The sequence below is a fragment of the Tinamus guttatus genome, unplaced genomic scaffold (genome assembly GCF_059628265.1).
Source record: "Tinamus guttatus ecotype Peru unplaced genomic scaffold, ASM5962826v1 Tinamus_guttatus_pri_ptg000497l, whole genome shotgun sequence".
Classification (NCBI taxonomy): Eukaryota; Metazoa; Chordata; class Aves; order Tinamiformes; family Tinamidae; genus Tinamus; species Tinamus guttatus.
This window is the reverse complement of record NW_028289031.1, coordinates 300,633-312,293: the sequence shown is the minus strand read 5'-3', so window position 1 is coordinate 312,293 and position 11,661 is coordinate 300,633. Positions and strand designations below refer to the sequence as shown.

The 11,661-nt window shown below is 48.2% G+C and overlaps 1 protein-coding gene across 1 annotated transcript; it reads left to right on the top strand.

Moving 5' to 3' along the window:
• Positions 1-2,323: 2,323 nt before the first annotated feature.
• TPMT (thiopurine S-methyltransferase) lies at positions 2,324-10,614 on the top strand. The gene is made up of 8 exons (XM_010225337.2): positions 2,324-2,427; positions 3,094-3,186; positions 3,795-3,927; positions 4,126-4,178; positions 7,845-7,919; positions 8,661-8,746; positions 9,712-9,756; positions 10,480-10,614. Exons 1-8 carry the CDS (start codon positions 2,324-2,326, stop codon positions 10,611-10,613), a joined length of 723 nt encoding a protein of 240 aa, XP_010223639.2. The 3' UTR covers position 10,614.
• Positions 10,615-11,661: the final 1,047 nt, after the last annotated feature.

Sequence of the window (11,661 nt, the reverse complement as noted above, 5' to 3'; positions counted from 1 at the left end):
CCTAAAAGATCTCCCCCACACAGAAGGGAAGTGGGAAGAAAACCCAGCCCTGCTCTAGTTCACCGACTGGGGCTTCCACTGCAGCCCTGAATCACGATGCCATCGTGCTGCCGTCGCTGTCAGCTCTCAACTTCTACCCCTGAGGCTTCCCCGGTCTCTGTGTCCACCAGGCTGCGACCTCCTCGCCCCAGCCGAGGGCAGCGGGGCGCGCGCGCAGGAGCGGCCCGGGCGGCTTTGCTGAAGGTGGCAGGGAAAGAGAATGACATTTTCGCAAGGTTTCAAATGAAGCCGACGTGAACCAAGTAAATGGAGGCATTATTCCCCTCCCAAGAGGAGAGATGTTGATTCGGGAGGAGTAGGGGAAAAAAATAAATAAATCACACCTTATCCGCATAAGCGAGAAGAAAAGGGAGTGCGGACAAGCCAAGACAAGAATCAACTTCCCTTTTTTTTTCTGGATGCAAAAACAGTTGTAGCCTAATGGGGGGTTGGGAGGGAGGTGCATGGCATCGCTCGCTGCTGCCCCAACGCCCGGCGCCCCTGCACCGCAGCGCACCCTGCGCGTGGGCGGGCATGCCTGGCCGGAACAGAAAGGAAAACCAGCAGGAGATTCCCCTGCGCCACCGCGTAACCCCGCAGGAAACGGGGAGGTTTTGTTCTGCTATTTCCCCCCCAGCCTTCTGCCGGGACCCGGGGCGCAGCTCTGCACCTCCTTGTGCCGCTCCGTTTCCTACCGTGGCGGACGGGCCCGCAGCGCGGCCGCTCTGCGGCCCGGGCCCAGGAGCGCCGGGTCTCAGCGGGAGGGGAAACATTTAGCTAAAATTCGCTAAAAACGCTCAGTAACGACATTTATGATTCACGCAGGCTTGCTGCTTTGAGGGGCAGAGCAGGCCGCTCTTGTGGGATCACTGACATGTTTTTGCCATAAAATATATATACACTGGGGAAAATGAGCAAGAAAGAAAGAACGGGACCATTTTATCGGTTTATCCATCAAGAGGGCCCTTGTCTCTATCTGGATGCAGCTCTGCCCCCCTCTCCCCTTCCTAAAACAAGCAGCAAACCCCAGGCCCACAGCTTGCCAAGCACCACGCTGACGCCGCTTACGGTGCGGAGCTTTACCCGACGCCGCACCCCATAACCACAGCCTGGTCTTGGGAAAATAACCCCTTTAAGAGAAGGCAGAAGGAGAGACAGAAGGACAGGCAGGTCTCCCCCGCCTGCAGCACGCGGCCGTGGGAGCGCGTGTCACAGGGCTGACGCGCACAGGTGACAGCAAGCTGGCCTTAAAAAAATAAAATAAAAAATAAAAGGAAAGGGAGATAAGAGGGGAAAAAAAGAGAAAAAAAGATAGAAAAGGAGAAGATATAGGCACACAGAGGGGAAAGAAGAGGAGCTGGACGGGGAGGCCGCGTGGGCCCCAGCAGCTCACACGTCGAGCTCACCTCGAGCCAGGACAGCAGCCTCGCGTGGGGCAGCGCAGGCTGACAGCGCCGCCCCCTCCCGAAACCGGGGTCCCTCTCCCGGACCGTATTCCCCGTCCCGGCCTGCGCAGTGACAGCCCGCGGCTGCCGCGGGCACGGGACGCGCCGGGGCTCCCGTGGGGGGCTGTGGGGCGCGTGTCCCGGCGAGGGGGTCCCGGCGGGGGAACGCTCACCTGGCGCCGCCGGAGTCGGGGGCCGGCGACCACATCCACGCGTGTCCGCGCCGCCTCCTGCTAGAGCTGCAGCGGGGAGAAGAGCCGGGGAAGGGGAAGGAGAAGGGGTGCGGGGTGAGCGCGGCCGCGCAGAGCCCCGCGGGGGCAGCGGCGGAAGGAGGGGGGTCACTCACCGCCACCGCCACAGCCGCCGTCGCCGTCATCCTCCTCCTGCCGCCGCCGCCGCCGGTGCGAGCGCGCTGCGCCCGCCCCCTCCTGCCGCCGCTTCCGCTCTGGGCGCTGCGTCGCGAGGGGCGGGAGCGCGGGGCGGCGCGCGCCGCGGACACGCGCGAGGGTGCGTATCGCGCGCGTACGTGCGCGTGTAGGTATATGGATATATATATATATATATATATGTATGTATATTGTGTTGTTTCATGCTTTCCTCTCCTGCGGGCAGGGCCTCTCCGCGCAGGCCGCCGCTCCAGCGGCGTTTCTGCGCGGCTCTGGAGCACCCCCTCCTCCCCGAGCTGCTGGTTGGGTTCCGGGTTATTCTGCTTATTTTATTTCGCTCCATTCTGTCTTATCTTATCCTGTTTGCTGTATTTTATCGTGTTTCCCGTTGCTCGATTTTACCCCGTTATCTCGTCGTTTCACTTGCCGGCACGTTGTTTTCCGCGCAGGACGATGGCGGGCGCCGCGGCGCAGCGGCACAGAGCGGTGCCCGCCGAGGAGTGGCTGCAGAAATGGGCGGCCGGGAAAACGGGATTCCACCAGGAGCACGGGCACCCGTACGTCAGCCTTGCGGCGGGACGAGCGGCTCGAGCCCCTGGCCGAGTCCGCGGTGAAAACGTAGCGCGTAGGACGGGAACGTCATTCATGCGGGCGCAGCTTGGAGCTAAAATAAACGCAAATAGTTTTGTGACCCGCATTTGTCGTAAAGCAGAGGAAAGAAAGGGACGTTTGGCTCTTGCAGCTTTTACTCCTTTAAGGGGGTTTTAAGCCACAGAGCTCTGTGTGTGAACCCAGGACCTGAAACATGCAGAGGGCATTGGAGCTCCATAAGGGCAGGACAAAAACAATTACGCACTTTTGCTATCAGTGAAAATTATGTTTCAGGCATATGTGGGTGATTGGATTGATACAGAGGTTTAATTATCATTCCGTACAAGTAGCCTAATGTGGTCCTTCTGGAGGTAGTGTGATTCGGTTGTTTTCCTTAAGAGTCAGCTGTGCTTTTTCCCAACAGAAATTTAATTTATTTTGCTTCCAAGTAAATGGAAGGTGGAGGATTTTCTGTCCTGTTTTTACTCCTAATTGCATCGAGCAGCTTGAAATGAGAAGTGCAGCCTGTCACAGAGTTTGTGTGTTACGTGGCATATCGTGTGGCACTTGGCTTTGAACGTGCCGACACACACAGTCCCAGCGTTCAGTGACAAACGCCTTTTCTTCTGCAGGCTCCTAAAGAAGTATCTGGATGTCCTTCTAAACGGCCGCAATGGACTGAGGATATTTTTCCCACTTTGTGGTAAAGCAGTAGAAATGAAATGGTAAAACACAGAAATAAATAAATAAATAAATAAATAAATAAGGCGGGGCGGGGGGAGAAAACAAGTTGTGGGGAGGGAGGAAGGGAGAAGGGGAAGTCCCAACCCTGCAACCTTGGCCTGGCCTGTGGGAACAGGCTCAACTGGCAGCATAGCAGCCTTATGGGGCACCAAAGGGAGGAGGAAGTTTGCTCACGCTTATTGACTTTTTGCATAGTAGCGTGGGTTAAGGACTAACCTGAAGTCCTGCTCGTTGTCCCAAGTCCGCCTGCTGCTGAAGCCCTGGTGCTTCCTTTGGTGCCAGCGAGATCAGTTGTGCCAGAGCGACTGCTTGTAGAGGCAGCTGCCATATCACTCTGGGAAGGTGGTCTGAATTAAGTTTAGAAAGTCCTGATCCAAACAGTGCTGATTTAAACTTGGATCACATGAGGTGAATTGTCAATAAAATATGAAAACTCTAGTAAGTCAGCCTTGGGCACAGCGATACCCCCTAAAACAGGGAGGTGGGGAGGCGTTCCTCCAAGAGTACGTGCTGTTGGGTGTATGTTTCCGTGCTGGTGGCCCAACCTGGGGGCCCCGGTGACCGTGGGCGCTTTCTGTGGCGGGCGCAGGCTGGCGGACCTGGGGCACCGCGTGGTCGGCGCGGAGATCAGCGAGCAGGCGCTGAGGGAGTTCTTCAGCGAGCAAGGCCTGCCCTACCGCGAGGAGCCCGTGCCGGGGATCCCGGGCGCGAAGGTCCTGCAGGTACGCGGCCCGCGGGCGCTGCGACGGTCTCGAGCCCGCGGCGCGGCCTCGCTCAACCGGGAGCTCCAGGGAGAGGGGCGGGAGAGGCGGCTCCGAAAAGAACGGTGGAGAATGTTCCTCGCGGTTCTCCCTGTTGGACCTAAGTGCATATTTAGGCATGCAGTTCACTAAACGCTCTTTTCCTTGCTTTCCTTGTAGAGCACGTCTGGGAACATTTCTCTGTACTGCTGCAGTATTTATGATTTGTCCAGGTAGGAATACAATGTGTTCTACGGTTTTCTATAGTCAAATGTGTATTAATATTGTTAAATTATTTTATATGGACTAGCCATGATTATTTGGAACAAGGCCTCTCAAGAAAACTCCTGTTGATTTCTTTGATAAATGTGAATAGCCAACATTCCTCAAAAAATAACTCTATTGTTGACCATTAGATAAAGATGTCAACTATATATCTTAAAAAGGCTTGTTGTTCTAAGGTGCCATATGAAAGTTACAGGAAAACGTGTCTGCTTTTACGGTAAAACCAAGTTACATTTAGTGTCGTGATAGATTCCAACAAGCAGAATTCGAACACAGCCCTATATTCAGAGTTGCTCAGTAAAAGCAACAAGTAAAACAGAGGTGTCTTTTTGGAAAGCTTCTCCTTTGACTCCCTCATTAATGTATGCGTAGTGTCCATGCTGTATCCATCGGTTAAGTACCCCCTGCTTTACTCAACACGCCTTTCTCACATGGCTAAAAGAAGGTTGCATCCCTGCAGTGTTGGGACACTCTACACACTGTATTGTCAAAAAAGGATTTCACAAGTATCTTGGCAAACATGGCCTGAACTACTGGTGTCTTCTAAAGGGTCTTTGGTGCTCTGGGGCCCTTATTTTCTAGATTAAAGGCACAACGGAAAATGCTAAAACCTTAGTAGGGTCAGCACTATAAGGTCCTGACAGATGTTTCAGTCTGTAGTTTTGTGTGGCCTCAACATTTTCTGGTGGCTTTGCACCTAACTTTCAGCTCCTGGTTTACCTGCTGGGAGATCTTGAAAATCACAGGGTTGTACAGAGCGCACAGCAGGACTTAGGACTCTCTCCAGCCTCAAGCACAGAGGACTGTGCCATAGACATTAATGCATTTGGCTGGTTTCCTCCTTCCCAGGATGGTTCTGGTGGTGGTGGCAATGGGAACATTTAAAAGATGCTCAGACCTAGGCCAGCGCGGGGGCAGCTGGGGGCTGTGCAGGAGGGCTGCGTCGTGTCCGGTGCTGCAAGGAGGCAACGTGTCTTGTAGGGAGCTGAAGGTGCCCCGAGTCCTGCACTGTGGTTCCCCCATCCAGTAGGTCTTAACTTGGGTGCAATGTTCTGTAGAGTCAAAGGGATTTGGTGAGGTGTTGTGCGTTTCTTGCTTTTCCTGCAAAGCAACTGTCAGGATCGGGCTGCAAATATCAACCCACAGTTGTTAGGGAGGAGGAAGTCAATTCATAGCCTTTACTTGAGTAGTCCTTTCAGAGCTACTAAAAATACAGCTGTAATAGGTAATTTAGGAAACCAAAATATAGTGTTTACTTTATGATGCTCATTTTTAAACAGCATAAATTGGGAGGAAAGAAAAAAAATAAATAAATTTACTACTAGAGACCAAAGTCTTTTAGACAGTGGACTTGCAGCTAGAATTCTTCCTGGTGTAGTCGACTCCATTTGGCTTAAACAGTGCGTGTGTAACTAGTTCTGCAAAGATGGATGCCTTGGAACAGATGAGTGGTAATGTGGAAGTGGCTTGGTAGGTACTGCCTGGTTTCCTCCTTGCCCTTGCTATGTAGATTCCTTTAAATCCTCCTCGCTACGAGTTGATGGGTTGCCCAGGAAATGCTTGAGCTTCTTGTCAGCAGTTTTTGAAAATTTCAGTTCTAAATTTTAGTAGCAGGTAGCATGGTAAAATTCATGACTTCCATCATAACACACAGGAATGACATTAGAAAATAAAATGAAAATATGCAATTAAGAAAAAGAAAGAAAGAAAAAAAGTCAGTGTGTATCTCTGGATCCAGTACATAGTTCATCACCCACAAAATAAATTGGCAGATGCAGGTTCTGGTGCATGGTTCTTACGAAGAATTTGAAGGTGAAAATGAGTCTCATTCCGCAGTCAGCAGGTATCTATGTGTGACTAGAAAAATGCACAATGTTGTAGTTTCTATGTACAGACAATTTGATTAATTCCCTAGTAATTATGGAAATTAAACCTATTTCGCTCTTGCTGGGGCTGGTCTGCAAGCAAGTGCTTTTGATCTCAGTGCAGAGCGTTCATTAGGCAGGAGAACTCGGATGTGCTCATGACCTTTGTCAGAATGAGACGTTTCAAAGACTCTTTCGTTAGTTAATGACTAACAGGAATTACTGCTCTTCGTGGGAACCCTGGGAAGTATGTAAAACACTTATATTACACAACCACTGCGGGTCCTAACACAATTATGGTTGTCAGTCTTATATATATGTGTGTGTGTGTATATATATATATATATACATATAAACTGAAACTCCTAAATACGTGCAGAGATAGCAATTCACAGCTTTACTGCCCAAATCCAGTGGGGTACTGTTAAAATCTGTGGCGCTGTTATGTGGATTTTTACATGTAAATTTTTATGAATACTTGTAGCATCGTCCTTACAATTAGACCAGATTAAAGCCGGGGAGAAAGACCAGGTGCAGAAAACTGCAAGGGCTTCGCTGTGCATAGAGGAGAATGTTGTCCAAACCTCAGGCTAGGTCTGCACCTGCCTTGCCAGACACAGCCGCTTTCCCTTCGCCCTCGCTGCGCCCTCACTGTCTCTTTAAAAAAGACCTCCTTTCAGTTAAGGCTGGATATCTAAATTAGATCCTAGTCTTGGCAGGCTTTAAAAGAAGTCAAGACATGAAAGCCTTATCGTGTCTCATCGCATTAGAGCGGGACACCCAGGATCAGCACGGGGTTAGGTGCCAGCGCTCAGCGATGCTGTCGCAACGTGATGAGCAGCGGGTAGGGAGGACGGCGGGGCAAGAGCTGGCGCAACCAGACTCTCCCATTAGGGAAAGAAGGTTTTGTGCAATTCCATCCCATAATTTCCTCTTAAGGACACTTACCTCTTTATAACTTGCTTTAAAATTTTGCAATTTACTTTATTTTTACATTAGTCTCTAAACGCCTGCTTTAATAATTACCAGCAATGAAACTTCCTTCCCTCCCTGTGACATCCTCATCTCTAGTGTCACCCTGGCTGCTCTTACCAACCGTTAGCACAGGCAGTTCCCCATAGCCTTGGCCATTTGCTAGTGTATATAACAGTAAGTAACAGTATTTATGAGGAGGCTAGGCCAACGTGAGCAGCAATGTAACGTAACTGTTCTCAAGTTAAACTAATTTCAGCCTGAAGCTAACTGTCCCGAGCATGTAGCTGGAACCAGACAGGTCTTGCACTGCTGGGTGCGTTGAGCTCAGCAAGACCAATGCAATGAGGCGCCCTCCCTAGGCCGCGTTTGAGCTCGCGTGTGGCGTTAGAAGGTGGCCGGGATCCAGGGACATCTGAGTGTGTGTCGGTGCTGTCTCAAGGGTCACAGCAGGGTTCAATTGCCAAAAACCAAGCTTGTAGCCCAGAAGAGGAATGTTCAGCCTGGATTTCTTCCTCTGGCCTTGTTTCGGCACCATTAAGTGCTGGGGAAATGCTGCACATCTGTGTCCTACCGGCAGGGCCGCATGCGGGGCGGGTTTCTTGAGGCCCCGTTCATTACGCTGTGGAGTGGGAGGATGCCGAACCCAAACAACAAATCAGCTACAGGGGTATCTGCACAGCTAGCTGGAGACTCCTCGTGATTTCACAGGAGTATCTGAGTGAAAACAAATGCGCCTTTCTAGTATTTTAAAATCTTTCTCTCATCTTCCTGCAGTGCAGTTGTTGGCAAGTTTGATGGGGTTTGGGACAGAGGAGCTCTAGTGGCTGTCAACCCATGTGACAGAGAACGGTTAGTAACCTTGCTTTGCTGATGCTTTCTCTTTTTGTGATGTATCTAGTGATTAGGTGCTTCTGACTCCTGCTACGTGCGGGTGAGTCCTCCCTCATTGCTCAGAGCGGCCTCACAAGCTCTTACCCACCACAGGCCTCAGCTGCAGTGGCAGAGCACTCTCGACTTGTGGGCTTCCGTCAGGAAGCTGTCCTGCCTCTTGGTGGGAAAAGATGTGGTTTTGTGCAACCCATCAGAAGCAGAGCTGCAAGTCTCATCTGAATGTTATTATTTCCTTTTCAGTCCATCTGCTTCTCCTCCCTGTCTTTGTTCTTCTTAGCCGCACTTCCCTTTATTGCAATTCTTCCTTCTTGCCTATAGCCCACCCAAATTTAGTTTGGTCCTACCAGCAGGACCTTTTAAGTGGTTATACAGTCTTGCTTTCACAATAACTGTACAAGCTATGTACAATACTGTGTAGTAATTACAGATTGTGATAGACAAATTCTGTTTTGTCTGCTAGCTGAGAAACTAATATGGGGGGAAGAAAAATGCTTGTTTATGAAAAGTATACAGTAACATTTAAGATGTATTGCGTGAATTTCATGCTTATCTATCTCTGCTTATTTTCTGTGCATTTCAGTTGAACTTGTCTCCGCATAGGAATACATCATACTACTGTTTTTTTTTGAGTATTTTTGAATGCTATGCTAAAATGTTTGTACAGTTCCAAAATAACAGAATGCAACTCTCTCCTTTCAGCTATGCCAGTTTGATGATCTCCCTAATGGAGAAAAATTCTTCTTACCTCCTCGTTACTGTTTTATATGATCCAAACAAACACAAAGGTAATAACTTTGCACTGTTCATGTTTTGATTTTGCATGCCTTAATATAAATTGTATATAGATGAGACTGATATATTAATATCTTCCCCAGTGCTTTTATCAACATGTCTGTGTCAGCAAATCACACCAATACAATTGTGGCAAAAATAATAATAATAATAATGTTGACGAAACTTGAGACTAAATTTGCTTTTTCTGTGGCATCCAGGTGTGCTAAGAGCAAGTGGAGGACAAAAATAGTGTTTTAACACACTGAATGTCCCATCCCTCCTTGGGACCCTGACACATTCCCAAGACTATCTAACTATGATGGATCATTGCTCAATACTCGTAACCAAATGTATTGCCCATCTTGTATTTCCCTTTCAATCCCAGTCATGGTCAGGTCTGAATGTGCCTGGAAAAGGTGAAATTCTATAAAGTCATAAAGTACTTTAGCATTTCATAACTTTTATTATATATCAGAATTTGGGGAGATATCAAGTTTTTTTTTGGTTAGCTCTCAAAAGAAACCAGTTTCTCATTGATTTTTGGATTCCTCAATTACCCTTCACAGAGCAGCCCTTGCTGTCATTAACCACAGCAGTTTAATTCATTGCTCTCCCTCCCACTGAGCTTTTTGCTTTAGTTACACCGTTATAGTACCAATGGCTTGATGCTCACACAACACACACAGTGGTGGCATCCATGGCATAGCCATGACTATCCCGCTCTGACAACGCGGCTACAGTGGCAGTAGTCTGGAAACAGTCCGGACAGGGCACCGGGAGCTGCCCGGTGAGGCCCTGATGGGCCTCGTGTCGCTGGAGATGCTGTTTTCTGGCTGCTGCAGAGGGTGGTCGCCCTGGGGCCAGCGCTGTGGGCTGGCTGCTGTGCGCGGTGGGGCTAGTGCTCCAGCTGCGGTAGGAAATGCTCGTCGCCTTCCTTGCCCTTCTCTCTGACTAGCTCTACCCATTCGCTTTCCAGGCCCACCGTTTTATGTTCCTGAATCTGAAATTACAAGCTTGTTTGGTGAGTTATCTTTTGGCTAACAGTTATGATTTTTCCAGAGCATGCAAATACGTTAACGCGCTTCTATCTTGCCCTGCGGCAAGTGATACTGACTCATTTGTTCATCTCTTACGTAAGAGGTGGAGTAATGGAAAAAATAACGGGGGAAATAAATATAATTTTGCCAGAAAGATTTTGTTGTTAAGGAAAATTCTCAGCTCCTCAGAAGATATGAGGAAACATGTCACTCGTAAGATGGACATGTAAGACGGCCTGGTAGCTTTTAATTCTCCTAGGATTCAAACCATACTCAGTCCTGTTTAACAACCTTCTCTGCACCTCATCACTAGCTACCCCAGTTTTAGTACCTTTGCATGTTAGTTCTACAGTTTCTGCTGTACTTTTAGAACAGAAGAAGAAAAATAAAATGCCCTCCTAAAGGAAGCATTAAATGTGTAACTTAAATCCATCAAAATAAGGAAAGTCAGAATAACTGCTGGAATTTAATTTTAGACACACTTCTCAATATGCTTGATATGGCCCTCGGTTCACTTAAGTTAATGCCTTTCTGTGACCACCACAGTACCCATGCACAGTTCATTGCTGGTACTAGTGCAAGAAAAACTATCAAGCTCTGCTCAGCCCATTTGTGTTAGCACTATGAAAACACATGTTTTTCCTGATAGTTTGCATTTTTTCCATGACTTACATTACAATAATACACTATTCTTTCCTCCTTTACAGGGAGCCAGTGTGAAATTAAGTGTCTTGAAAAAGTCAATGCCTTTTCAGACAGGCACAGAGACTGGGGACTAGATTATTTTCTGGAGGTGCTGTATATACTAAAGTTTGATTTAAAAAATCAAGAAATTAATTAAAATAACTTCCACCTTTTTTTAATCTTCTTTAAAACCAGACACATTTTGAAGCACTCTAAAAGCAAGCTTCAGCATATGGAAAAATGTCCGTGCAGCACTGATCTTGTAGTGATTTTGCTTTCAAAATTAACTCTCTTACGTAACTGCCTCACCTGATTTGCTTTTTGTAAACTCCATGCATAAATAAGCACTTTAAAAGTGGATCTTTTTCTTCTATGTTCATTCAAGTAATCTGAACTAAAGAAAACGACCCTTTTCTGTGGTGGTCGGTAGATGCCGTCTCTCTGGAGCTGTGAGTTCTACCTCGGACACTCGCAGACCTGGGAATAACGGCTGCAGCTCCTCAAATAGCATTTCCTGTAGCACTGGCCTCACGCCAGTAACGGCAGCCGGGCAGGAGAGGCGGGAAGCTGGCATGAGTTGTTTCTCCCTGTCCCTGTTAGTCACGATTACAGGCCAACAGACTAACCAGCAGCGAGCAGACAGGAAGAGTTGGCAGCAGCTGCCGAGGGGGATTTATAATCGAGTGGGAAATAGGTGAGAGAAGTGAAGCAGCTGACAGGGAAGCAGAAAATGTGCCTGCAGTTGCTTGTAAATATGCTGCGCTCTTCTGCAAGATGCAGTTGCAGGTAGGCAACTGGCACAGAGGTTGTACGTTGCAGGAGTGGGTCAAGGAAAGCCCGCAGAGCTTTTACACGTTTGCCTGGACACAAGCCCTTTTGAAAGTCTTCTATTGTTGCCTTATAAACACCTTTGCAATTTTCAAAATTACAGAATTTGGAGGGTTCCTTTTGAGTTTCTGGTTATTTATTTATCATGATACAGAAACACTCCTTTTGAGTGTTTCTCATAAAATTCAAAACTTTCTTGCCCTAGCCTTGTCCCCTTGCCAGTTCATTTCAAAGCAGATGAAAGGTATGATTGCAAGGTAGTATATACTGTCATTTACTATGGCCAGAATGAAAATAAAAGCTGTGTGGCTTTCTAAAAAGTGAATGTCACCTTTGAGCTCCAAAAATATACAGTTCAAAGCTTTATCTGATTGTCC

What these genes read in the sequence shown, in the direction of transcription:
- TPMT (XM_010225337.2), top strand. Translation starts at nt 2,324, where the DNA reads ATGGCGGGCGCCGCGGCGCAGCGGCACAGAGCGGTGCCCGCCGAGGAG. An exon ending in AAAGCAGTAGAAATGAAATG is followed by an intron (nt 3,187 to 3,794) that starts GTAAAACACAGA and finishes TGGCGGGCGCAG; the next exon opens with GCTGGCGGACCTGGGGCACC. An exon ending in CGGGCGCGAAGGTCCTGCAG is followed by an intron (nt 3,928 to 4,125) that starts GTACGCGGCCCG and finishes CTTTCCTTGTAG; the next exon opens with AGCACGTCTGGGAACATTTC.